Source organism: Heliangelus exortis, chromosome 23, assembly GCF_036169615.1.
Source record: "Heliangelus exortis chromosome 23, bHelExo1.hap1, whole genome shotgun sequence".
Lineage (NCBI taxonomy): Eukaryota > Metazoa > Chordata > Aves > Apodiformes > Trochilidae > Heliangelus > Heliangelus exortis.
This window is the reverse complement of record NC_092444.1, coordinates 678,077-702,407: the sequence shown is the minus strand read 5'-3', so window position 1 is coordinate 702,407 and position 24,331 is coordinate 678,077. Positions and strand designations below refer to the sequence as shown.

General features: G+C 40.1%; 3 protein-coding genes across 12 annotated transcripts in view; 2 read left to right on the top strand and 1 right to left on the bottom strand.

Moving 5' to 3' along the window:
- DHRS3 (dehydrogenase/reductase 3) overlaps positions 1–1,221 on the bottom strand; it is a 31,440-nt gene extending 30,219 nt beyond the window's left edge. For 3 of the 4 annotated variants that reach the window (XM_071766901.1, XM_071766902.1, XM_071766903.1), the window contains exon 1: positions 1,027–1,221. In XM_071766901.1, coding sequence (XP_071623002.1) covers positions 1,027–1,221 — 195 coding nt within the window. Of the gene's footprint in view, positions 1–308; positions 431–1,026 lie in introns of those variants that run through there. The other variant, XM_071766905.1, reaches the window with a different exon arrangement.
- Positions 1,222–1,353: 132 nt separating this feature from the next.
- LOC139806785 (arylacetamide deacetylase-like 4) lies at positions 1,354–12,789 on the top strand. 7 transcript variants are annotated; one of them, XM_071766894.1, is made up of 6 exons: positions 1,371–1,493; positions 3,163–3,332; positions 7,247–7,324; positions 10,586–10,802; positions 10,989–11,052; positions 11,765–12,789. In XM_071766894.1, the coding sequence occupies exons 3-6, from the start codon at positions 7,313–7,315 to the stop codon at positions 12,534–12,536; spliced, it is 1,065 nt and encodes a 354-aa protein (XP_071622995.1). In that variant the 5' UTR covers positions 1,371–1,493; positions 3,163–3,332; positions 7,247–7,312; the 3' UTR covers positions 12,537–12,789. The 7 variants fall into 7 exon arrangements, with proteins under 7 accessions (XP_071622992.1, XP_071622997.1, XP_071622995.1 ...); XM_071766891.1 differs by lacking the exon at positions 3,163–3,332 and having other exon boundaries at positions 1,354–1,493; XM_071766893.1 differs by lacking the exons at positions 1,371–1,493; positions 3,163–3,332 and adding an exon at positions 2,606–2,892.
- A 4,019-nt stretch (positions 12,790–16,808) lies between these two features.
- LOC139806786 (arylacetamide deacetylase-like 4) lies at positions 16,809–22,493 on the top strand. The gene is made up of 4 exons (XM_071766899.1): positions 16,809–17,382; positions 19,370–19,586; positions 20,380–20,443; positions 21,440–22,493. The coding sequence occupies exons 1-4, from the start codon at positions 17,230–17,232 to the stop codon at positions 22,215–22,217; spliced, it is 1,212 nt and encodes a 403-aa protein (XP_071623000.1). The 5' UTR covers positions 16,809–17,229; the 3' UTR covers positions 22,218–22,493.
- The last annotated feature ends 1,838 nt before the right edge of the window (positions 22,494–24,331 follow it).

Genomic DNA, 24,331 nt, shown 5'->3' with positions numbered 1-24,331 from the left:
TTCATTGCTCATAAAGGGGGTGAGGATCTTTAAAACTCAAGCCCTGTTTCAGGGTGTGGGTGTGTTTTGTATTCCTGACAGATTCACACCTCTATTACAGAAACACAAAGTTTCAAGGTAAACCACCAGTTCTGAGCTGGGGAACAGCCACACCAGCTACGCTGGCATTTCTAGGCTGGTGTGCAGACAGACCAGGCAGTCTCTCAGCCTCTCCCTTTTCCCTCTTCCCTAAAGGAAACGTGCAAACAGTCTCACAGCTCCTACTCGTGTTGTGCTTTTTTTCCTTGCGGGAGTCTCATCCATCTTACCTTTGAACAGCTCTGTCTGGCAAACAACAAAATACAAGAGACTTGAGAAAGCACAAGAGATGAAATTTCCACGGATAGCAACCCCAGCGCCAGGCTGAGCTGCAGCTCCCCTCTCTCCCGCTAGGACAGAGTCAGAGCCCTCCCGCACACACCGGGTGCCCCTTTCCCAGCCCAGCCCCGCTGCTGCGGGGTGACACGGCCGGGAGCCGGGCTGTGTCCCGGGAGACCCGGGCTCTGCTCAGCCCCAGCTGCCCCCCAGCTGCCCCCCCCGGTCCCCACACCCCCCCAGCAGCCGGGAAGCAGCCCGGTAAAACGGAGACGCCAGCGAGCACCAGCTTCCCGCATGGGAATGACAAAGCTCTGCTTTCCCTGCCCCGGGGAACCTCGGCTGGAGCGAAAACCTCTCCTTTGTCAGCGGAGGGGGATTCACGGCCGGGGGGGGGGGTGAGGGCGGCCTTTCCTCACCTTCACCTTTTCTGAGATGAGATGAGAAGATGCAGGGAGAGAGGAAAGGGCAACTTCTGAAATGGGAAATCAACGTAATGGCTCGGCACGGCAGGGTTTTGCAAAATCCGTGCCCCCTTTAGCCTTTAAAAAAGCGATCCCATCAATCCCACCTCGAGGTGAGGGAAAAGGCTTTTCCAGGCTCCCGGTGGGAGGACTCCTCAGCAGAGCAGCAGGTGGGAGCCTCCTCCCCCCCTTCCCCTTCCCGGCTCACCTTTCTGGCTCCTCGTTTGGCGAACTCCCTGGCCAGATGGCGACCGATGCCTCTGCCCCCGCCGGTGATGAGCACGTTCTCCATGGACAGGTCTCGGAGCTTGGGCGGCAGCACCAGGCACACGGCAGCTTTCACCACCAAATAAACCATCTGCACGGGGAAAAGCAGCAGAGCGCCCAGCCACTTCCAAATCATCCTCTTGTTCCAGGCAAGTCAAGAAGGCAAAATTCTCTTTAGAAGCCTTCGCAAAACCAAGTTAACGGAGAAAGAAAACCAATACCCTTCATTCACCCCCAGATGGGTGACAAAGTCTTCAGCCCCCCTTCCAAAACTTGGGGGCAAGAGATTCCTGGACTGCAAAAATCCTTCTCTCCCCTTAAAAAAATTGGGGTAGGAGTAAAGTAGTGCAGAAGACCGAGTCACTCCCCTGTTTCTTGATCGGTGTCCTCTGGGATCGTCACATGCAGGTAAAACGGTTTCCTTGCTTTTTAACTGGAACACATTTTCTTAAAATTAGAAGGAAAAAAAAAAAAAGTAAAATTAAAAGTAACCATACATCCCTCTGCTTCAAAGAACGACATAAAAATCCAGTATCCAATGGACGGTTTTTATACTTGGAAAAATAAAATAAAGCAGCCTATGTCTCCAAATTTCAGCCTGCAGTGCCTTCCAGGCAGCTCATTTCTATTCTTAGACTCAGGAAATTGCTTAAATAAGACAGAATTGCCAGGACCTTCTTTTTAAGAAAGGCTCTATTCAGGGCAAGGTTGTTGTTTTTAACATCTATAAATATCTATAGATGTTTTGTCCTGTTTGTCCTGAGCCGGTTGAAAAGGTTGAGCCTCTGCCCCCTCTCCTGGTTTGTTTCTTTTTTTTTTTTGGTTTTTTTTTGGTTTTTTTTTTTTTGGTTGTTGTGGTTTGGTTTTTTGGTTTTGTTTTTTTGTTTTTTTTTTTCACTTGGAGTATCTGTGATCACAGAGCAGGAATTATGCCGCACACTATTTCAGCTCTGGCTCTTACTCATTTCTCCCTATTGCTCTCTCTCTGCCTATCACAGCCTCGGCGCTGGGGAGTTTTTATACCCCATTAAGCCTGATTGACAGTTAAAGTGTTGGGGAGATTTCACTACTGTTTCTGTGAGTGGCTGGCTCGGCTCTCCCCTCCCCCAGAGCTATCTCACTCCACATAAACTCACACATGCCGCCAGGCTCAGCCCTTCGCTCGCTCCTGGGCTGTGGCGAGCGAGCCGGGGCTTGCTGCTTGCCACGCTGGGCTCGCAGCTGTGGCTGAGCGGCAGCCCGGCAGCCCCTGCCCCCTCCCCAGCCCTCCCTGCCTCCGGGGCTGACCTGAGCCCAGGAAAAAAGCAGTTCCAGGAACAATCAGGGTTAAGGCTGAGTTCAAGGAGCTCTGGCTGCAGAGAGCTGCTTGCCCAGGGCAAGCCGGTGGGGATGGGAAAATCTCTTTCAGCCTCGGATTGCTGGGTTGAGGCCAGCCGGGGCTGATAGCGTTAAAAAAAAATAAAAAAAATCTATTTAGCGTTGGAGCAGTGTTTTTGCGGACAACTTGACAAGGCATGGATTTTCCCAAGCTGGAAGAGATTTTCATTGCTGAGAACTGGTGATTTAGTAGCAGGGTGATAAAAAAAAAGCAGGCTCTGAATGAAGGAGAGCTGCTCGCTTTCTCACAACAAAGGGTGGCTTTTTTCCTCTCCTTTTCCAAGACTTTTTTTGTCCAGTTGTGAGGCCATAGTTGCAACACAAGAAGGTCTCCATAGCACTTTGAACTATGTTGTAACAGGAGAAAGGGTAAAGTGTACTGCAACTTGGTCCCCTGACTGGGCTGTTTGCACTGTTAAGCACTAGGCAGGTAAGTTATGTTTCCATTTGTACTGATTAAACATTTCTGAGAAGGACCCAGCTGCACGTCTGAACAGAGAGCTGGTCATGCACAGCTGGTAGCTGTGGTAGCAATCAGAAATAACCTAATACACAAAGTTTCGAGGACGTGAAAAGGTGCTCAAGGCTGTCAAACCTCACACTGCTGTCTCCACAGCTGAGCTGCAAAGACATTATTTTTTATGACCACGTATCATTAAGAATGTGCCAAAATGAATCCAATTCCACTTCATTACAGGAGGTGTGGATCTGCATCCACTATCCTGGGAAGCCATCTAGTGGTAAAAACCAGAATTACTGAAAAATGAAAACGTTCTCAAACTTCTTTCCCCTAAGATTACGAAAGCACCACTGCAATGGAAGCCTAAGCATCTATACATAGGTAGCCAGGCTGTATCACAAACAACAGAAGTGAGTTAGGAAGCTGAATCCTTTTGAAAAATAAAGCAAATGTTATGACTTGGAATCAACCAGATGTTTTTGAAAACAGGTGCTGTTCAGAGTGGCCATGGGGTAACAGTGTACAGGGGATGCTTGTTTACAAAAAGCAGAGCAGCCGATTTTCAGGCACCACCCAGATTTAAAACAGGTATCACACAGGGCTGGGTTTTTAACACAAGGTATGAAAAATATCTAAACCCATGATTTTCAGCTATACTAGAAGTACCACAAAAGTTTTCAGAAGATAAGGAAATAAAATGTAGTGAGATCTTGCAGACTTTTTACCTCTAGATGCCAGGTAACCCCATATGAAATAAGCCATATGACTATCACTGCATCATCATAAAATGTCAGGAGAGAGGTTTTTGGAGAGAAAATGAAGTGTTCTAACCCAAAGTCTATACATATTTTCAGAATCAGATGTTATTCCCTGACTTAGCTGCATCTGAAATAACCAGAGCTCAGAGAATTTCCACTGCTGCTTGGCAGCATTTAGCACCTCTGTGTGTTTTTACAGTAATACCTTTAGAAATGGAGCTCAGGGAGGCACCTGGCATTACAGTTTTCCTCTCGTCCAAAAACTCTGAGGGGGAGAGAGAAATTAACACAGAGAGCCTTATGTCTGGTTTAAAGAAGTATGACTCAGTGTCTAGACTAGTAACAAATATAACAACTTTCTAGTATGGAAATAAGCAGCAGTGTTAAAAATGAAGAGATACAAAGTTAAAGTACACTTGATTTTTTTGATTCCTGAGCTCAAACTCTTTATGCATAAATCACCACTGACACATCTAAATTAGGAAAGTCAGCAATATTTCACAGCTAGCCTATTCGATTAAAACAAAAATTAATTATTAATTTTAAATATTTGCAGGTCCCTTGAAGCCAGTGTGAACTGAATAATCTTGAGAATACTGATTTCATGTATCTGTTTCCAGCTTGAATACACTCTAAAATGTATTGGAAGTGTTTTTTTGTTTTTTGGGTTTTTTCATTCATTGTAGTTTTGGTTTATTGATTTATGTGCAAAGTTGCTACCAAATACACCCAGAACACTGGTAAGCAGATGTGAAAAAGCTGGCAACAACACTGTTATACAAGGGAAAGTCTGTGTCACTGGGTGTCAGGTAATACCATATTTTCATCAGTTCATGGTTCCTGACCATGGACAATCTATCACAATCACAGATTAAAACTAAACTCCTTGAAAAAACTCCTTTTGCCAAGCTGATCTGGTTTTTGTTACATGGAGTACTGCTGTCAGATTTGGATAAATCAAGAGCTAAACTTTGGATTCTTGATTTCATTCTTCCCTTGAGTTCACATTTTCCATTTGAAATGTGTCCCAGAGGTTCTATGATTTCACGCTGTCCTTCTACATACTATTAAGTATCAAAAGTCTGACACTGTTGCCTTGTAAGTTGAGTTTTGCCATGAATTAGGCTCAAAGGGACCAGGTTTCTCTTGTAACTTCCAGCCTTGACAAAAAACAGTCTGTGTCCAGCTTTGTGCAAAAAGCTACATTTGGATTTCTCTCTGCTTTCCTAAGGTCTCATGACAAATCAGCATCATTAATAGGGATACAATACATATCTTTCTGAGTAATTCTAAACTCTAGATGACACCCCTTACGAGATTCACTGTGTGTATAAATAACTGTCTCTATAAGCAGAGGTGCAGTGTTTCAAAGTGCATGGAGGTGCCACCTGGAATTCAGACTAAGGGATACAACATCAGGACTGATGCTTCTTTCACTTCTCTAGTCATTTCAGTACATGTCAGACTTTGTCATCTGTACTAACTGCTTTTCCTTTTTTCCCCTTGCCTATCTTTAATTAGAAGTCAAATCTGTTAGCCTGCTTCTTCATGCTGGAAGAGAGAGCAGTGAAAAAATATGATGTGTAAACAGGAAGAGAGTAACTACATTGTGTTAAACTGGTTGACTCATCTTATGTTCTCTTTGGTACATTTACCTCACTTTTATGCCACTCAATATTTACCATTTCTCCTGACTAATTCCTCAGTGCTGACAAAACTTCTGAGGCACACACGGAACTAGGCAGAAGAATTAAGTCTGTAAGGCTCTCAGACTTACAGAAGCTTATTGTTTCAAGAGTCTGAACTGAAATCCTACTAAACCAACGTGACTCAGATTTTGACAAAACCAGAACAAACACAGCCTTGTCTCTTGTATTTCAGAATACAAAAGTAGCCTTAATTTTTGCTTTAATTTATGTTGTGATGGTTTTTAATGTATCCCCTCAGATGTGGATGGAGTAAGAAACTGGGAAGGGCTCAGTTACGTGTCCTACAGATCACAGTGATCAAAGAGATCAATTACTCCCCAGCTTAGTCAATTAATTTGAGTCAGTATTGGAAAGATCAATGATCTTATGATCAAAAATTCCAGACATGCTGAGTTAGGCTGAGATTTCATATTGTAACTGACATGGATTTCCACCTGGTACTTTATCTCTTATGAGTCATGTTGTTTACTCTCATTCCACACAGATAAATATTTGTTTACTAATTCACATCAAGGTTTCCTGCTCTTTCCTGTAATGCAAATTTTGCATAAATGGGATTTTTTTTCTAAGCAGATATACTTAATCTAGTTCTTTTAAGGGTATAAGAAAAGCTAGAAAGGACTTACCCTTTTTTAGTCAAGATCCCACTTTCTGAGGCAATATAACTCCAGGTTTGTTAGTCAAATGCAGAATCTTCTGTCTCATAAGGAGTATTTCTCTTCTATGACCATAAATACAAGCTTTTATAGGGGTTTTAGAATGGAATATCTGGGAGATTAGTAGAGACAAAGAAATAGTTCAGAGTGTTCAGAGGATAAGCATAGGTTGTACTGACATGTGAAGCTGAGCTGATGTTTGTTTGTTTTTTACTTTAACCCAAATAAGTGTTGTCCAGGCACACGTTGGACAGAACTGGATGGAGTAGCACCTGGCCACTCTTTCCTGCACCATCATCACCTCTATGGGCACAAGCATTTGGCACCATATGGCCTAATCCCAGCCTAAATTACAACAGATGATCATGTAGAGTTGTCTTGGCAAAAAAATAGCAAACTATGAATTTGTAAAGGTATCAAAATCCTTTCTTTACAATGAACCAGAATAGAGGGTTAGGGCCAAAGTTCTCCCAGTCAAGGGGAAGTTTCCCTCTGGTATCACTGGACCATTGGTGAGCCCAGAGCCCCTTGCTGCATATTCAGGTGGGGAGCTTCCAAGTAACTGATACCTCTGTATGAATCTCTAAAAGCAAAATTCCTTTATGTGGAATGTCTGTTTCAACTGTTCTAACCAGCTGTCTGCCTCAGCAGTGTAACAGGGGAAAAGATGATCAGCAAAAAGCCTTAGGTCTTACTTCAGACCTATTCCAGGAGTGGTTCCTGAGCATGGGGACTGGAGTTCAGCACTGCCAGTTTTCCATGGGTAGAGGCAGTATCTTTCACTACACTAACTAGTACACCTACAAAAAAACTGCACATGGCTTTTCAGGCTCATAAAGTAGAATATAATTAAACCAGATAAAAGTAAAAGTTGGTTTGCAATTTTGGAATACTCAAAATACTGACATTTCCTGGATGTGAGTCTTCTAGGTACTGACTTTGATTAATAGCCGGATGTAAGGATGCTTCCCCCAGCTGGCAGCATTATCTGTAGGAGGAGCATGGTGGAATTCTGGTATGCAAATTGCTTCTCTGTTGAGTCAGTCTGGAGGGTATAAGTTTAGACAGAAGGACATCAAACAGTTCTCTAATAAATTATTCGCACCAAAGAAAGATGGAATTCCTCTATGCTTTAATAGCAGGAATTCTGGTTGCTTCTATATTACTGGTTTTAATTGCCATTTATCATGACTCCTTCAAGGCAGAGATTCCTCCTGATGTTGACCAGCCATCAAAGCTCCACTTATATCATTGCTGCTACACTCTGATGCAAATTCTGGTGAGTTTACTGTGCCCTGTGATGCTGGGATTTTTAGGAAAGGAAAAACTTAAGTAGAAGGATGAAGATTTGCATCTAGTAGTGCAACGGTGTGTAATGGGACCCCACACATTTAAAGATAAAAGCCAAAGTTTGATTTTGGTATTTTATCACTGCATAGAAAGCAGCCAGTATGAGCTGAGTTCTTTTAAATACTGAGATAGACATTCTTATGCTGCCATTTTAATTTGATTGCCTTCTGTAATGAAATGATTGGTCCTGTGGATGACAGGAGTGGCTGACATTTACATGGACAATAACCAAACCTTCTCCCAATGCACCTTGATACATTTATGGCAATTTTCTTAAATTTGAGCTATTTGCAGTGGTTTTCTTACCTGTGATTCCATTTTTATTTCCACAGTGACTGAATTCCTGTGTCTTAGTTAAGTATCATAGAATCATGAAGGCTGGAGGGCACTTCCAGAGGTCATCTGATCTAACCTCCTGGCTAAAGCAGGTTCAGCTAGAGCTGTTCTCTCTTATTTAAGTATTTGTAAGCCTGTGATGTGTGATGTGATGTGTGTGTTTGCTGTGATGTGTGCTTTTCTATCAGAGAAAGACATGGGTTTTGCCCAAAAAGCTTTCAAAGAAGGCAGTGGAGTACACAAGAGCTGCCTAAACCCTGTCATGTCTGGCACATACCTCAAAAGAAAGCCTGCAGGGAAATCAGAGAGTGGCATGGAGCTCATCCCAAGTACAGTTACTCTCTACTCTTCTAATTATGCATACTGAATGTAGCAATTAAGGCCCATATCTTGATTTTGGAGCACTATAATCTAAATAAGACTCAGGTGGGTTGCTTGAACTTACACAGCAGCATTCACCAAATCCAGCCTCATGTACCTTGCTGGCACCAAAGAAGAGTCTGCTGTGAGTCTCCTTATGTATCTCAAACTGCTTTTCATGTTTTCATTATATAAACTTAATCATAATACAATAATTTGTTTGTATATTATTAAGTTCTTTGTTTCTAAACTTGATTGGCTGAAAAGATTCTTTCAGATTATTTTTTTTACCCACTTTTACAGCTTTTAAGTGGTTGTTATGTAACAGTAAATATTCTATGTTGACTGATAGCATGTTCCAGAAAGTTCAGCTTCCTTTTTCTGGATAGTTTTGAATATGCATACATATGATGCTCCTGCTGCATCTATCCACATATTCTGTCCTAAAAAAATCAATGACAGTCCCAAAGGGAAGAGGTGACAGAAAGCCTTCTCACTCACATCCTAGCTTTTGTTTTAATCTGTTCATACAGATCTGTGTTTAGTCTAACAGTGCATATTGCAGTGTGATATACAGCTTTGATGAGAATTATTTTGGCTGGCAAAGCATAATACTACAAAGTGACTGACAGAAAGCCTGGCTAATGTAGTCTTGAAGTTCACGAAGCTCAAAGTCAATATTTTTTGCTAGTTGGTAAGCAAATTCATAATTATTTTTAAAGTAAAAATCTGGTCCCCATATGATCTTCTGCATAAAAAGCCACTTTGTGCAAGCAAATAGTTTTTCAAAGACCCATTTCCACAAGAAAAGGTGTGCTGACATGGTGGCCTGGGCTCTCTTTTGCTTAGACATGTCCACATTTTAGAAGCTGGCTTTTGAAGTATGTTCCACCTACAGACAGACTGATCTGTCTGGTGGTAGTCATACCTTTTATTGTTTGAGTGTATTGTTAGTGGTTCTGAAATATATGGTAATTATTGATCAAGAAGCTTTTCAACAAAATACATACCAAATTCCCCATTCTTCTTCATGACGGTGTTTTCCCTGGATTTGAAGAAGCCTCTGTGAAGTCAGGAGCTCCTGAGATAAGGAAAGAGGGTATTTAGAATGCTCTGATACCAAGTTCATCATATATATATATATGTATACTATCTGTCATCTGAAAACTCCATACAAACTCAGGGATGTTAGAAAGTAAAGATGAGATTAAATAAACACAGAATGGCAATTCTGCCAACTTCAACCATTCCAAAATCACAACTCTGACAAAGAGACTGACTTAAAAGTCATGACAGTTTTTGAAAACTGCTGTATGGGGAGGGTCATATTGGCCCTGTGGTTTCTGGTGTGATTGCCTTGGCTTTTATATTCATTTTCCCCCTTGCCATGATACCATGTGCAGTTTTCAAATGTAAGGCAAGAACTGTATCTACCCATTTGTCTCCAGGAACTGGGGCCTGACACACCCCAAGCACTGCTGGTAGTTGTGGCACACAATATTTGCAAAAAACCCAGATCATCTCTTGGTTCCCATCTTTGTTTCTAAACGTTTTCTCTTTCTTCCCTAGCTCATGGTGGTTTCTTCTGTTAGTCCTCACCCATCTTGTTTATTGCAGCCTGGTCTAGGTTATTAGGAAGAAAGAATCTGTGTTGTTTTAGAAAGGACTTGGTGAGCAAATGGATGTTGCAACCCACTTGAACTACATGAGATCTGGCTTCATATGTACATGATAGGAGGGATCCAGCACCTAACAAAGTTGTTCCTCTCTGTCCTACTCTGGGATTCTTTCACAGAAAAATTACTATGGAAGGCCAGTATTTGAATAGTCTCTGAGACAGACAGGGCAAATCTACACTAAGACAGATACACCAGGCTTGGAAGAACAATTTACAGAAGCATAGCTGGCCATTAGTTTATGAGGCATTGATACAAGGAGGATTCTGTTGTTCATAAGAGAACAATACTTGTGATGATGATCATGATTCCAGAAGAATGAGTTACAGTAGTCCATAAGGGCTATTAGGTCATCATTTAATGGGAAGGGAAATGTACCTAGCAGGAAATACATTTGTTACATCACATGTTCAAAATCAAGGATTCCAGCATCATCTTCAGGCTGTCTCAACTACCAGACTGGCCTTGGATAAGAAAATGTTTTGACACATTTAACAGACCTCCCATCTTCAGAATATTTGTTTTCCCTATTAGCTTGTTACTTGTGGTAAACCAGATCACAGAAATTAGAAGGTATTTATGAAATATATTCCATGGAACAAGAATTAAATTTTTTTTGAGATGAAGATGTACATTTTCACTTTCATAACTGTAATCACAAAGCCACTAGAGCTAGAGTGATAATCATATAAAGAAGCAAATAATCAATACAAGAATTCTAAATACAGTAGTGAAAAAGGCAGCTCATGGCCTTTATACAGTGGGAAGATCTGAATTCTGTATACTAATTTCTCATTTTTCCTGTTATATCTCTCCAGGCAAAAATTTTGGAAAGTTTGGGGATCATTAAGGAGCACATACTTATTAGGTTGATGACTGATGGGCTGCCAGCATGCAGAGATTCAAAACTCTTCACAAAGGATCTGCTTTTTGCTGAGGTGCCAGTGAGGGTTTACCTTCCCAGAGTGCCATCTGCAAGCAAACGGAGAGGAATCATCTTCATCCATGGAGGATGTGGGATTTTCGGAAGCATCAGTAAGGAACTGAAAGAGAAAATATGATTATTTAGGATTGTTATCTACATATATAGAATATTTGGGTAGCTCACGAAATAGGCCAGTGGCCCACACTCATTCATGGCAATAAGACATTAAAAAATAAGGGATGATATTGCTTCAGTATTCTAAGATATTAATTACATTAACGACTTTTGTTCTCCAGGAGGTTATGAAAGGATATGCCAGTACATAGCCAGAAAATCTGATTCAGTGCTTGTGTCTCTTGGGTAAGTGAGCTCCACTTAATGTTACTCCCAGCATTAGAGAGTTCACTGCTTTCCCCCGACCTCCCCCACCCCCCTGAATGATCTGCCCTCTCTGTATTAACATTTATTTGAATACAACAAATGAAATAAGAGCTCTACTGTTGCCTATGTTGTTGATAAGAGTGTGAAAGCACAGGCTGTGAAATGGCAATGAGAATGACCTGATACAGGTCATAAAGTAAAATAAAGTTACAAAAGCAGTAAGAATGCTGGCTATTTTCAGAAGAACAAAAAGATTTGTTTGTTAGGGATGATTTAAAAAAGTAAACAGTAAGTCTAAAATCTGTATTTTAAATGGCATGGACCACTGCTTCCTTCTAACAATGCTTATGGAAAATAGCTGGTGGTATGGAGAAACTCTAGTTTCCAACAAATTCTTCCATGGAAAAAAAATTAGTAAAGAATTTTATGAAGTTAGGAGGAACTGGTTTTGCTAATGAATTGCATATTCCATACATTGTCTGGGGTAAATCACAATATCTCTGAAATGACTGAAGTAAGATATTGATCTCCTTTATTCCCTGTTTTTTAGGAAATTTACTTTATGAATACATTGAATTAATTCCACAGAAAAGTGAAAGAACAGAAAAGCAGAAGCAGTGTGCTTCATCAAACAGTGAAGCCTTTTACAGACAGACCTGTAGCAGTAACTCCTGTCTTTTGTACACTTCAGGTATCGTTTGTCTCCTGAACACCAGTATCCAGCCCAGACTCTGGACTGTCTCACTGCTACTGTGCACTTCTTGAAGACTGCAGAAAACTATGGGGTGGATCCTGAGCGGATTATTATTTGTGGAGATAGTGCAGGGGGCACTTTTGCTACTAGTGTTTGCCAAGAACTGGTAAATAGAAGGGATATCCCAAAGATACGTGCCCAGGTACTGATCTATCCATTTCTCCAGTCGTTAAACTTTAATCTGCCATCTCACCAGAAAAATGCTTTTTTTGCCCTCTTTTCCCGGGAACGTGCAGTGCATTTTATTCTGAAATACCTGCAAAAGGACTGCTCGATGAAGGAAGCTGTTTTGGCAGGGTCTCACGTTCCCCAGAGCATGAATTTGAAATATAAGAAATGGATAAGTCCAGACCTTATCCCAGAGGTATTTAAACTGGGCTACAAACCACCACCACCAGCTTCATTTTTACCTCAGGTCCACGAAGAAACAAAAGAGATGTTTCACACAAGGTTTTCCCCACTGTTAGCAGAGGATGCTGTTGTTGGGTGCCTGCCTGACACTTGTTTAATCACCTGTGAGCACGATGTGCTCAGGGATGATGGGCTGCTCTACAAGAAACGCCTAGAGGACAACAATGTGAAAGTGACCTGGCACCACATGGACAAAGGCTTCCATGGTGTTCTGGGATTTTTTGGTTATGGCATTTTCTCTTTTTCAACAGCAAGTAAAATAGTGGACCAGACTGTAAACTTCATAGAAAGCTATTAAAATGTTTTCTTAAATACACTGAACTGGTAAGCAGATAGAGTGTATTTCTGTTATTTGCTAGCTATTTGTACATTAGAGCCTGGGCAAGAAAGAGTAAGCTAATATTAACATGTTCTGCTGAATTCTGATTTTCTGTTGCTATTATTGGAGAGTGTGATGTATTTTTAATACTTTTTTAAACCCCACTAACTTGTATGCTTTTTTTCTTGTTCTATTCTTATAGCAAAGAATAAAAGTTCACCATAGCAAAAAACATTTTAAAGTATGCAGTGTATGAGTAATGAGCAATGTGCATATGCACATCCACATATTAGACACAAAACCAACATGAGAGCACAGCAAAAATACTCCCCTCCCCCAGTGCCTAAGATACTTTCAGTACTTCTGAGATGAGTGGTAATCATCATCAGACTATGTGTACAGGCAACCAGTAACACTGGACTTGGTTGTAAATCCGAAGGAGGGAATTGGGTGTAGTTAAAAATCTGAATTTAAAGGGAAACAGCTGATGCAGGAGGAAGGCACAGAGATGTGAGCTGTATGAGATGGCTACCTGTATCTGAGACTGGCAACACAGATGCAGCAAAGGAGAACCACACAAACATAACTGAACGTCCTCTAAACTATTTCTAGTTTCTGCAAGTTTCGTTCTGAGAAGGTTTTTTCTGCTTTTTTGTATCAGATAAATTATCAATGTGTTTACCTGGAATCTGGGGAGAAAGCACATAATAAAAAGCATGGAAGCTGCCAAAATAATTTCTGTGGATATCCAAATCATAAAGGAAAAAAAAAATCTCAGTTACATTGCTTAATAGAACAGACCCACCTCTGCTAAATCCAGATGTAATTACCACTGCATGTTAAAGCAGCTGGCCACAAAATGCCAAGGAATTGTAAAATATTTCATCATTGTTATGCAATCACCTTGCACTTGTCAAATCTATTCACACACAGGTGTGGAAAGAGGCTTGCCTCTATCTTCATTCTCTGTCAGCCAGACTGTGAGTAGGAAGAAAACAGTGAGTTAAATCCTTTATGTTGTCACCATATGAATTAAATATTAAATACAGTGACAAGTTAGCAGTTACAAATCTGGAGCAGCAAGTTGTTACTTGTGAACTCTTTTTCTCCAGTACCTCTCAGCAAAATGAAATTATGATTCCTCATGTTTTGTTGGCACAACACTTTTTTCTTTTTTTTTTTTTTTATTTTCTTTTTTTTTTTATTTTCTTTTTTTTTATTTTTTAAATGCAGGCATTAGCAATTTGGTATTTGCTCTTCAAGCAAAGAAATTCCTATCCAGGAGTACATAACATGCTCCAGTGTTTGTGGATCACAGGATTTGCCTTGGTTATGCAACCTGATGTGAAACTGGGAATTCATTTTGGTTTCTGATCTCAAGATGAAGGCTGGCTTACCAGCTCACATGTTGGCAGCTGAAGCCAGGCCAGCAGAGTCAGTATCTGATGTAAACACTACGTAAAAAGCTGGATAATATTTGAGCAGTTAATCCATATCTGTTTTGCCAATGCCATACTGTTAACTACATCAAGCTGGTTTAAAGTTAGTTTTATGACTTCATGACCTTCAGTCAAACGTGTAAGAGTCATCAGGTTTATCTTCATTTAAGATAATTTTTATTTGTGTATTGCTCTTCTTGACATCTTCTACAGCAGGCTTGCTGTTTTGATGATTCTTTGCAGGTGCAGAGATGGTTGGAAGGGTCAGACCTAAGGATGTCCACACAGTTCCACTTGGTATGTTTTGAGATGATCACTATCACTATTTTACACACACCTCATTCAGTGCAGTGTGTATTATGTTCCTTGTCAGGTCAGCAATCCAGTACCTGCTTTCATTATTCAATCTCTGGCTCATTTATGGGCCACTGTGTAAACTCTATACAAATTTATTAATATTTGTAGTAAATGAAGACCTGCAGATAAATGACCATGGAAAGATCTCAGGAGTAATTTAGTATAAACTTACTATAAACTTACTTTATAAACTTACTATTATAAACTTACTTTAGTATAAACTTACTCCTGAGATCTTTCCATGGTCATTTATCTGCAGGTCTTCATTTACTACAAATATTAATAAATTTATAATATGTCAGAAGAATTATTAGTTCTCTTGAACACATGCACTCTAATCACTACTGAGTGTTATAACCAGGGTAGTGCAGATGGGTAAGTAGGAAGCAGCAAGTGCTGAAAGAATGTGTTTCTTTTTTTCAGTAGGGACTCCCATATTTTCTAAACTTTAAAAAGTCACAAGACATAATTGCCTCCATGGAACTTCCTGTCCTCTAATTTATTTTAATTAATTACAGATCTGCCATGTGTCTTGCATTGCTAGGACAGAATGTTTGTTCACTTGAAGACATTTTATAATTTCCAAAGTGTGGGATTTGTTTTCAAATACTTCAAACAGATCCAATGGCAGACTTGCAGGGCACCTACAGAATTATGCACACCAGTTTCTTTCCAGCAGGAATTCTGCATGCAGAGCAGTACAGAGCAGATACAGCTTGCAGACACAAGTTATGGACCTCAGCAGTGCTTGGCATGCCAGCTGATAGCTAATGGCAGTCAGTGCTGGTGAAGCCTTGCCCAGTTCAGGTTTCAGGTTCAGCCCTTCAGGAACCAGAGGGATCTGACACTGCTGAACTCAAAAGGAGCTTCCTGGGTCAAGCAGCACCTCCTCTTGGGAAGGTTTCCCAGTGTCCAAGTGGGTGTGAGTCTAAGTGGTGATTACTTAGTGATCTTAGTGAGTACTTAGTGATTCAGAGACAGGCAGAGGGTTTTTGGGACCCCAACTGGCTCAGTCTCTGTCTCCCCCAGCATGTGCACCTACACAACAGAGAAAAAGCTTAAGGATGCCAGCTCAATATTAAAATGATTTCAGGCATTGACATTTAGCTCTTCACTAAAAATAATTTTAAAAGGAGTTCCTAGGGTAGAAGAAAATGAGATTTTGCCTCAGGGACTAATTCCTCCTGTATATCCATAAGGAGCAAGAGATAAGGTAAAAAAATCAGAAGCTGGAGAAAGCTTCAAATGTTACTTAGGGAATGGTTCTGCATCCTGGGACTCAATGAAACATGTAAATCACAGAGCCTATGCTTATAAAACATTAAGTATTACTCTGTGAACTTGCAATGCTCAAAGAAAAAAGTTTATTACTTCAGAAATCAACGAGTTTGCTCCTTCAGCAGCTGAAATCAGATCCCAGCACATTCAGTCTTTGATTCCCTGGGGCTGGTGGGGATGCTGCATTGCCTGGACCTGGCTGACATACCATGGATAAAATTAAGAAACAGTTTGGGCAGCAGGAGAACAATTTGGAATCAGCTTCTTCTCAGAGAGCATATCACCAGAGTCTAAAATTAATTTTATTCCTGTTTATTCTAAACAGTGTCTGAAGTCAGGAATGAAGTCTGATATCATCTTTGTTATGCAGGTTTGGGATTGTGCATTCTAAAACTCTGGGGTTCTCTGAGGTTTTTAATTTTAAACAACATCTCAAAGCCAGATCATGCCTTGTGCTTTTTTGGTTTTGTCTGGGGTTTTGCTGGGTTTTTTTTTTTGGTTGGTTGGTTGGTTTGGCTTTTTGGTTTATTTATTAAGGAAAAATTTTACACATTTTTTTACCCATAAAGCTGTTTTTCAGAGTGAGTCTTCATGGTTTCAGCAGACTGGTAAAAAGACAGTGTTCCCAAAGGTGATATCATGCAAGCTGAAAAAGCTTTGCTTTACAGATTTATTTTGTTTCAGGTTAAATATTATTGCTATTGATTTGTGCACTGAAAAACACGTTAGTTCAGGGGAAGGCACAGATCCTAAAGCTCACTGCAGAGTAAACAGAAAAGAGTGGGCTGCTGCTGTCTACCCGTTGCTATTAGCACTGAAATCAAGAAAGCCAAGTCTAGTTTTCATCAGCTGGCATATTTCTACCTGGAATAACATCTGTAAATAATATATTCATGAGAAAACAGAGACTGAAGTACTGTAAGGCTCAACAAAAAGGCTGTTGAGAAAACAGACTCAAACCAAACAAACATCAGTTGGTGCAGGCTTCTACCTGCTGGAGAGCAGCTATCAGGGAGGATGAAGCAAGATGCAAAGCAGTGACATTTCAGGCTGCAGATGATTCTGGTTCCATTAGGCTCAAAGGTGCAATGGCAGTGAACAAAATCAGTCATCAAAGGTGATGAAATGTGTTTGCGACACTGATTTCACTGAAAGTCTGAAGAAGCAAGACGTGGAGGTACAATACAGCAAGAAACTGAGCAGCTCTAATGATTACTAAGAAATCCTGCTCCATGGGAATTTGCAGAATCTCAGAAGTAAACCAGACTTGACTGCATTCCAGAAATAGGGAGAGACCTACGTTTTTGTCTTCTGGTAACACTGACATGATGTATCAAGCACTATCGTGATGAGCACAGGTTCAAAACATGCTAGCTACAAATATGAAACCCTGCTTAAGCAAGCCTCTCCCACGGTTGTTGCTGCCTGCTTAATTGTGTGGTTTGATTGCCACACGTTTCCATCTCCCCATTAGCATTTTTAAGAGCTGGGTGATGGGAGATGAAGAGAATCACTAATCCCGTGCCTTCACCCTAAGAAATCAGAGGGGGAAGGAAGCCACAGCTGGTTCTTCCATTGGCTCCTGGCAGCACAGGGAGATGGAACTCCTCACAATTTTTCTTGGTGTTCTGATTATCTTTGTGGCAATGGCATTCTACTACGAACACCCCAAGGCACAAATCCCTCACGGATTTAGTGAGCGCCAAAAGCTTTATGTTTTCCATTACATCTTGAACTTTGGGTTTGGTCTGGTAAGTAAACCTTGTTTAAAGCTGGAGTGTTTAATTTATTTTTTGATTAAGGGGTAATGGATTGATTGGGGGTTTTAGTATCAATGTTTAAATATATTGCAAAATGGAACTGGGTTAGTTTGGTGATGCAAGCACCACTGCAGATACCTTCAGCTCATTAGGGTATAATAGATTCTGCTGTTTGTTATACAGCACCAAAGGTAACAATGTGAAAAAATAAAATTCTGCAGACTGTGTAATTTAGATTTTTTTTCTGGCAGCCTATGCTTTTAATCATGTTGCCTCAACACAGTGATGGAAAGCTTAAGAAGCTTACTGCACTGTGTATGTGGAAATCCTGCCCTGCACAACACAGGGCTTACTTACAGAATGAACAACTCAATGACAGTGATCTCAGGTCTCTTCCATAATTCTGCTTGTGCACCATCTGAGAGAGCTGCCACATTCTGCATCTTTTGCTTTTCAATATGTTTGTATGACTTTCGTTTTTTAATAGCACAGAGAATCTTAAAGCTGTCCTACTGAGACATTATTGGTGCATTTTTTATTCTCCTTTGTTTTTCATCCTCGTTTCTCTTCAAAACTAAAATGTGACTTCCAGTTATCTTTTGGGTTCATCAATTGCATTTTCCTGAATTAATATAGGATAGTTATATAAGTGAAATTATTTTTTTAATATACATCTGCTCTGCTATTTGTGGACTTCTACATTGTCAAAACACTCTTTAGAAACTCTTTATCCATCAGATAATTTTTTATCTTTATGTGATTCATCTGTAAAAAGCTAAATTGCAGAATATAGAGACTTACTAATTATTAATGTAATTAATTAACATCTCATCTTACTATTTGGTAACTTTTCTGCTGGCCAGTAAAAGGCCAAGCAAAAGTACTGTACCACATCACCTCAAAGGAGAAGAAAAACAAGAACACTAATTTATGGTTATTCAAAAGCTTAAGTGCAAGTAAAGTCCAAGTCATGTGGCAACTCTTGGTATTGCTGTTGGGCCAATTACTTATATCAAAGTAGCCAAAATACTTTGATGTCAAAATTGAAGGCAAAATTAAAAGTTTACTGGTGTACCCAGTCTTCAGCTGGGACAAAAGATGGATGTGAAGTCACTGGAGACAAAGCAGTTAGAAATAGCTGTGCCCCAGTCTAATGGACTTTATGAAATGTCTGCAATCACCTATGGGTATATACTTAAAAAAAAACCTGATACATCTTCATGTTAATAAAATTTCACTGAAAAATCTATTAACTCATCCTTTATTTTTTAATCTAATATTAAGTCTATAAGAGGAAGATTTGATATATCAGTAAAACTAAACAATAACCAGGGGACTTAACACTGATCCTATCTGGGAAACTGAGGAGAAGATTAAATCATGCCACCTAACATGTTAATAGTTCTGCAAGCTTCTTGTATTAAATCTATTCCAGTAATGATTTAGGCAGAAGGGCTGGCATGAAGTGCAATTCAGAGGAGTTCCAGGATGTACATGGCAGGCCTTGTGCCTGTGTAAAGAGGACAAAGAATCCCAACACCAGCTCTGTCACAGCCCTCCCACAGACATCACTGCACACCTGCTGCTGCAGGCTCTGGTCTCTGCCTCAACATGTGTCTGGACTCCCACTTCTAAATTAACTCAGCTCCTACACAGCTTTTCTCCTGGTGCATGGAAATCTCCAGGCCAGCTGTTGCTGGTAGGATCAGTTTTTCAGTATTTCACTGAAAACACCAGACACTCTTGCACTTGGTGTGCCTGCAGAGGCTCAGACAACCCTTCAAACAAGACCACACTTCTCTAGTTCCATTCTCTGTCTTATGCCAACTGTACATCTCCATCAGTATAACCAGACACTTGTAAGAACCATCAGGAGACAAAGTTTGAATCGACCAGGGAATTTTAAACTTGTCATGATCAATCTCCAGGTAAGATGGAAATCTGCATTAATTGGTGGTTTCTTTCCCTTTACTAACAGGCAGCATTTCTGGAAAAAGTGGGTATCCTCCCAGAGGTCTATCTGCTCAGGACTGCAATGGATGGAATACCACCACTAAAAGATAAACATCTTCTTATCAAGGACTTGAAGTTTGAAAAGGTTAAAGTAAGAACTTACCAACCCAAAACATCAACCACTGGCCAAAGAAGAGGAATCCTCTATTTTCATGGGGGAGTTGGACGGTTTGGAAGCATCCGTAAGTAACATCAATGAAATAAGCTATAACTACACATACTATGTAGGTTTTGATCTGGTATGGTATTTCTTAAATGACAAGAAGAGTTAGTAGTTTAAGCATTACAAATAACAAAATTAACTTAAGGACAGCAGAATATTGGGTTTTTTGGCATGCAGTAAGTAGCATGTTAAATTCTTTTTATACAGGTCATGTACCTAGAACATTTATTCTCTGATCACTTCCAATATCTGTTTTCTTCTCTCTCATGCTTATGAGGAAAGTTGAAAGTCTCACTAGAATTTTATTTCTTATTTTAGAGAACCCAAATCTGTGTTCACATATGTGTACAAACTTGTGTGTATGTGTGTATACTACTGTGTGACTTTACAGTGGCAAAACAAGAAGAAATGTCTTTTGGAAGTGAAATGGAAAGGCTTAAGAGATTAGATGGTGGCTCATACACAAGAAAAGATCATGTGTTAGATTAGCAGGGATTTGTGCTTGTTTGGTTTTTCAAAAATAACTTCTCTCCAATACCACTTCAGAAGTGGCAGCAGTGGTGCCTTCTATGAACTGACTTTTCAGAGAGGAGACTGGAAGAAAGCATTGGTGTAAATTTAAGGTTTCTCACTGGCAAGAAGATCCCCACAGAGGCAATGAAATTGTGAGCAATGTCTGGACTAGACCACGCCACAACAAGAGAATCACAGTGCAGCACTAGCCACAGAATAGACATAAATATTTCAGCATATTTTTGTTCAACTTATGGTTAACACAGGTTACAATTCCACTGAAATATTTTGTTTTACAGGGGCCTATGAAAGAACATGCCGCTATTTTGCTAGAAAAAGCAATTCAGTGGTTGTGTCTGTGGGGTAAGTGGAGTTGTTCCACACACACAGCAGGACAGATATTTGTGCCTCCTTCTAGGTTTGTCTTTAGTGCACAGTCACTGCAAGCCCTGCTCCTTGTCAAGTCCATACAGTACTTACAACTAATGACCACGTGTCTCACCAGCACTAATTACTCTTATGAAGAATTAGTCAGCTAATCCCCACGTGCTTATTTCCAAATAAATTCCATTGTAATAACTTTATAATTTGCAGCCACCACTAAGAGGTGAGGATGGTTTTGTTTCCTCAAGCCATATCCAAACCACTGCAAGTTGAAAGCCAACTGTGTTTGAAGTGTAACTTTCTTTTCAAAGCAGTTGCACAGACTCCCAAATACTCATTTTGGTAGTGGCTCTGAAGAACTGAGGTGGGGGAAAGCCACATTTAACTTGCAATCAGCCTGAGATGAGCATTCAACATATTTTTCTGTAATAAATTTTTAAAAAAAAACAGTTTCTAAAAGTTTAGGAAAAGAGTTGATGCATTGGAAATTGATTAAAATTGCACTAATTACTAGTAAAAGCCTAAAATGTTTGAGGAACCAGTAACTCATTTTGATTCTGTTTAAAAAGAATTCAGATTATACAAGACCACTGAAAACATTTTGTATTTTCATTATAAATTTTCTATGCTTATGTCCTTTAACAATTTGTTGGGAAACGTTGACTTCAATTTCTAACTAGAATTGCTGATAACTGCTTCACACACACCTGCCTTGCTACCCAGTCCTACAATAACTGAGCAGGTACCTTCAGACACCCAAAGTATAGGAAAGGAAGTATTTTGCATAGATGGAATGCACTGACTCCCCCCAACATTAACAACAGCAGCAAATAACCCCTCAAAAGAAATAATTATAATAATTATATTGCTGAAATTAGAAACCCAGAATATTTCCCAGTCTTCAGAAAGAAATATACAAACAAAAAGACCATTCCCTAGACAGGACTGTGCTAGAACACCTTCTCTCCTGTTTAGGTATCGTTTAGCTCCAAAGCATCCATACCCAACCCAGTTTGAGGACTGTCTCACTGCCACCATCCATTTCATGAGGAATGCACAGGATTATGGAGTGGACCCCTCTCGCATTATTGTCTGTGGAGACAGCAGTGGAGGAACACTCACTGCTGCTGTTGCCCAGGCACTGGTGAACAGAAGAGATCTCCCGAAGCTGAGAGCACAAATCCTAATATATCCTTTTCTCCAGAGTGTGGATTTTAATTTGCCTTCCTATCAGCAGAATGAGGGAGTCCCCATTTTGTTAAAGGAACGAACCATTGCTCTTGGTTTGAAGTATCTTAATAAAGACTTGTCTGTCATAGAAGCAGCACTTAAAGGTTGCCATGTTCCAGAAGATTTGCAGCTGAAGTACCAGAAATGGGTGAATCCTGACTACATCCCTCATGAGTTTAAAACAAGAGGCTACAAGCCAAGTGCAAAGCATCCATTCTCAGAAGAAGCCTATACCATAATGAAGCAGATGTTTGAACCTGTTTTTTCACCATTGCTGGCTGAAGACAGCACCTTTGCTCAGCTCCCTGAGGCTTTCATTTTGACCTGTGAATATGATGTGCTTAGGGATGATGGACTGCTCTACAAGAAACGATTAGAGGATCATGGTATAAAAGTGACCTGGTGCCATCTGCAAGAGGGATTCCATGGAACAGTATTCTTAGCTCTTTGTGGCAAGGTGATAGCATTCCGATCTGGAAATAAAGGCCTGAAAAAGATAGTAAATTTTCTAAGATTGATGTAAAATTCCACTTCTTGCCTTCCTTTCCTGATCCCTATCTCTTCTTTCTTCTTCTTTTTTTTTTTAATAATTTCTGCATTGCACCTCACTTCTTTTAACCCAATAAATTGTGATGGCTTTTCCTTTGTTTTCCCTTATGATGAGCAAAATCAGGTGAGCTTGCCTTTCTTTCCTTTACCACCTCTTCAGAGTTTCCTCCTGTACCCATGGAATCTCTGGTCCCCATGGCAAGTGTGCTGCAATGCAGTCTCACTCAATAAAGTTCTGGTATTGTTAATACACAGACTGCAATTTGAGGTCAACTTGGGGCACGTCACAGGGCATGAATCCACAGCTTAAGAGGATAATAAGCACAGTCAATGATTTATCAAAGCCTTTACCTGGAGAAAGCTGATTTGGAAGCAAGCTGAAAGAGAACTGAATATAGCAGAAAAGATCTGAGCATAGACATAAAAAAAGAAGTGGAAGGAAAGGAGGCCAGGAAAAGGGTTAGGCTGAAACTACTTATGTTAAAGTATTGGTTAAGAAATAGATAGCCTATTAAAAACCATGCATATACATTTTATATATAGATATATGGGAATATACAGTAATATCAGCTACTTGCACAAACTATAGGCCTGCACTGTCTGAAGCAGAAGCACTTTCTCACAGAAAAACAACATAAAGTAGCAGTAAAAGGACTCAGGAGAAGATCACAGAACTGTCAGGACCTGGAAACAAATGAAATGCTGGAAAGTTCAGTACAGCTGAGAGCTCTTGACACTATTTGAACAGCCTTATGTTAAGGGAAGATGTTAAAAGAAATTAACAAGGGAGAAAAAACAAAGGAAAGCAAATTGTCGTGCACCATTCCCATCACCAGATGTCAGCACATAACCGAGATTTGGTGCAGCAGAATAACCTGCCAAACCTGGTGCTCTGGGCACAGCACAAGAGCACTCGAAAGACTTTACAAAAGGTCAACAATCGGTGGTTTTGACTTCCAGTTTTCCCGAATCTGTTATGCATTCATAGAAAAAAGCTGCACGTTTAGAAACAGTGTACATGTTAAACCATAACAATTTTAAAGTTGGATTACCTGTTCTAAACCACTCAAACGACAGTGGTTTATTACAGAAGTCTACAACTTCACTTAATTCTGCTTTGCTAACTCTACATCACTTCCTTGTACCACTCCAGTTAAAAAGGCAATATACAGCAGCAAGTAGGCAATGAGAAAACATTCTAAATTTATTAACTCATAATATTATTTATCTAGAAGCATTAACATTATTCTTTGCCTATGATGCCCATTTTCTGTATTGCTCCTGAACTAAACAGGGGTAACCTGCCAACCATGGTTGCTTTTATTCCTGTCCATCTTTTTCCTCTGATTGCCCATTATCTCAATGATTCATTGTCTCTGCTGACTCTCTCCTGACAGTGAATAAATTGCTAACCTAAGTATTTAGAGTACCAGCCTCAGACAAACCTCGCCAAAGCAAATTAAGACCAGTTGCAGATGTTACATTTACATTCAAGATACTTAAGGATTAGTAAGAATACATTTTGAAGTGGTGACCAGCCATGAAATCCCAGGTGGATGTTCCAGAGCAGCTTACTTGGATGCCATTCCTGTGGAGCAGAGTTCCTTCACTCTGAGGAACAGAACAGCACATTCAGGAACTCATCCACACTTCAACAAATATAATTGCAATCACTTTCCTTTTATTTTTTTAATACAGGGCAGCTTTTTACTGCAGAATTTGTAAGCAGATGTTAATCCCAGGCACAGACTTAATAACTTTGAGAAAGAAAGGTTAAAATAAAGCTTTATGGCAAACTGAATGAAAGATGTCTTTCAGTCATGAGTAAGAGCAAAGTGCAGAGGGAGTAGCTACTAATTTGGGTGGGGAGATGGAGATAACAAAAAGGGAGGACACCAAAAGGTGGGTGGGGGGCAGGCTAAATGAAGAAGGCAGTAGATGAAGCAAATACAGAGTACTTTTAAAAAACAGTATCATAGAGCATGCATTTAGCTGTAACTTCTTCAGGCTTCTTATTGGCAATGTAAAGGGCAAACTAAATCCATCTCACAGATCAGAAGACTAAGGCTTACAGGTATGAAGAAGTCT

What these genes read in the sequence shown, in the direction of transcription:
- LOC139806786 (XM_071766899.1), top strand. Translation starts at nt 17,230, where the DNA reads ATGGAACTCCTCACAATTTTTCTTGGTGTTCTGATTATCTTTGTGGCA. An exon ending in TGAACTTTGGGTTTGGTCTG is followed by an intron (nt 17,383 to 19,369) that starts GTAAGTAAACCT and finishes CTTTACTAACAG; the next exon opens with GCAGCATTTCTGGAAAAAGT. An exon ending in TGGACGGTTTGGAAGCATCC is followed by an intron (nt 19,587 to 20,379) that starts GTAAGTAACATC and finishes TTTGTTTTACAG; the next exon opens with GGGCCTATGAAAGAACATGC.
- LOC139806785 (XM_071766890.1), top strand. Translation starts at nt 7,160, where the DNA reads ATGGAATTCCTCTATGCTTTAATAGCAGGAATTCTGGTTGCTTCTATA. An exon ending in ACACTCTGATGCAAATTCTG is followed by an intron (nt 7,325 to 10,585) that starts GTGAGTTTACTG and finishes ATATCTCTCCAG; the next exon opens with GCAAAAATTTTGGAAAGTTT. An exon ending in TGGGATTTTCGGAAGCATCA is followed by an intron (nt 10,803 to 10,988) that starts GTAAGGAACTGA and finishes TTTGTTCTCCAG; the next exon opens with GAGGTTATGAAAGGATATGC.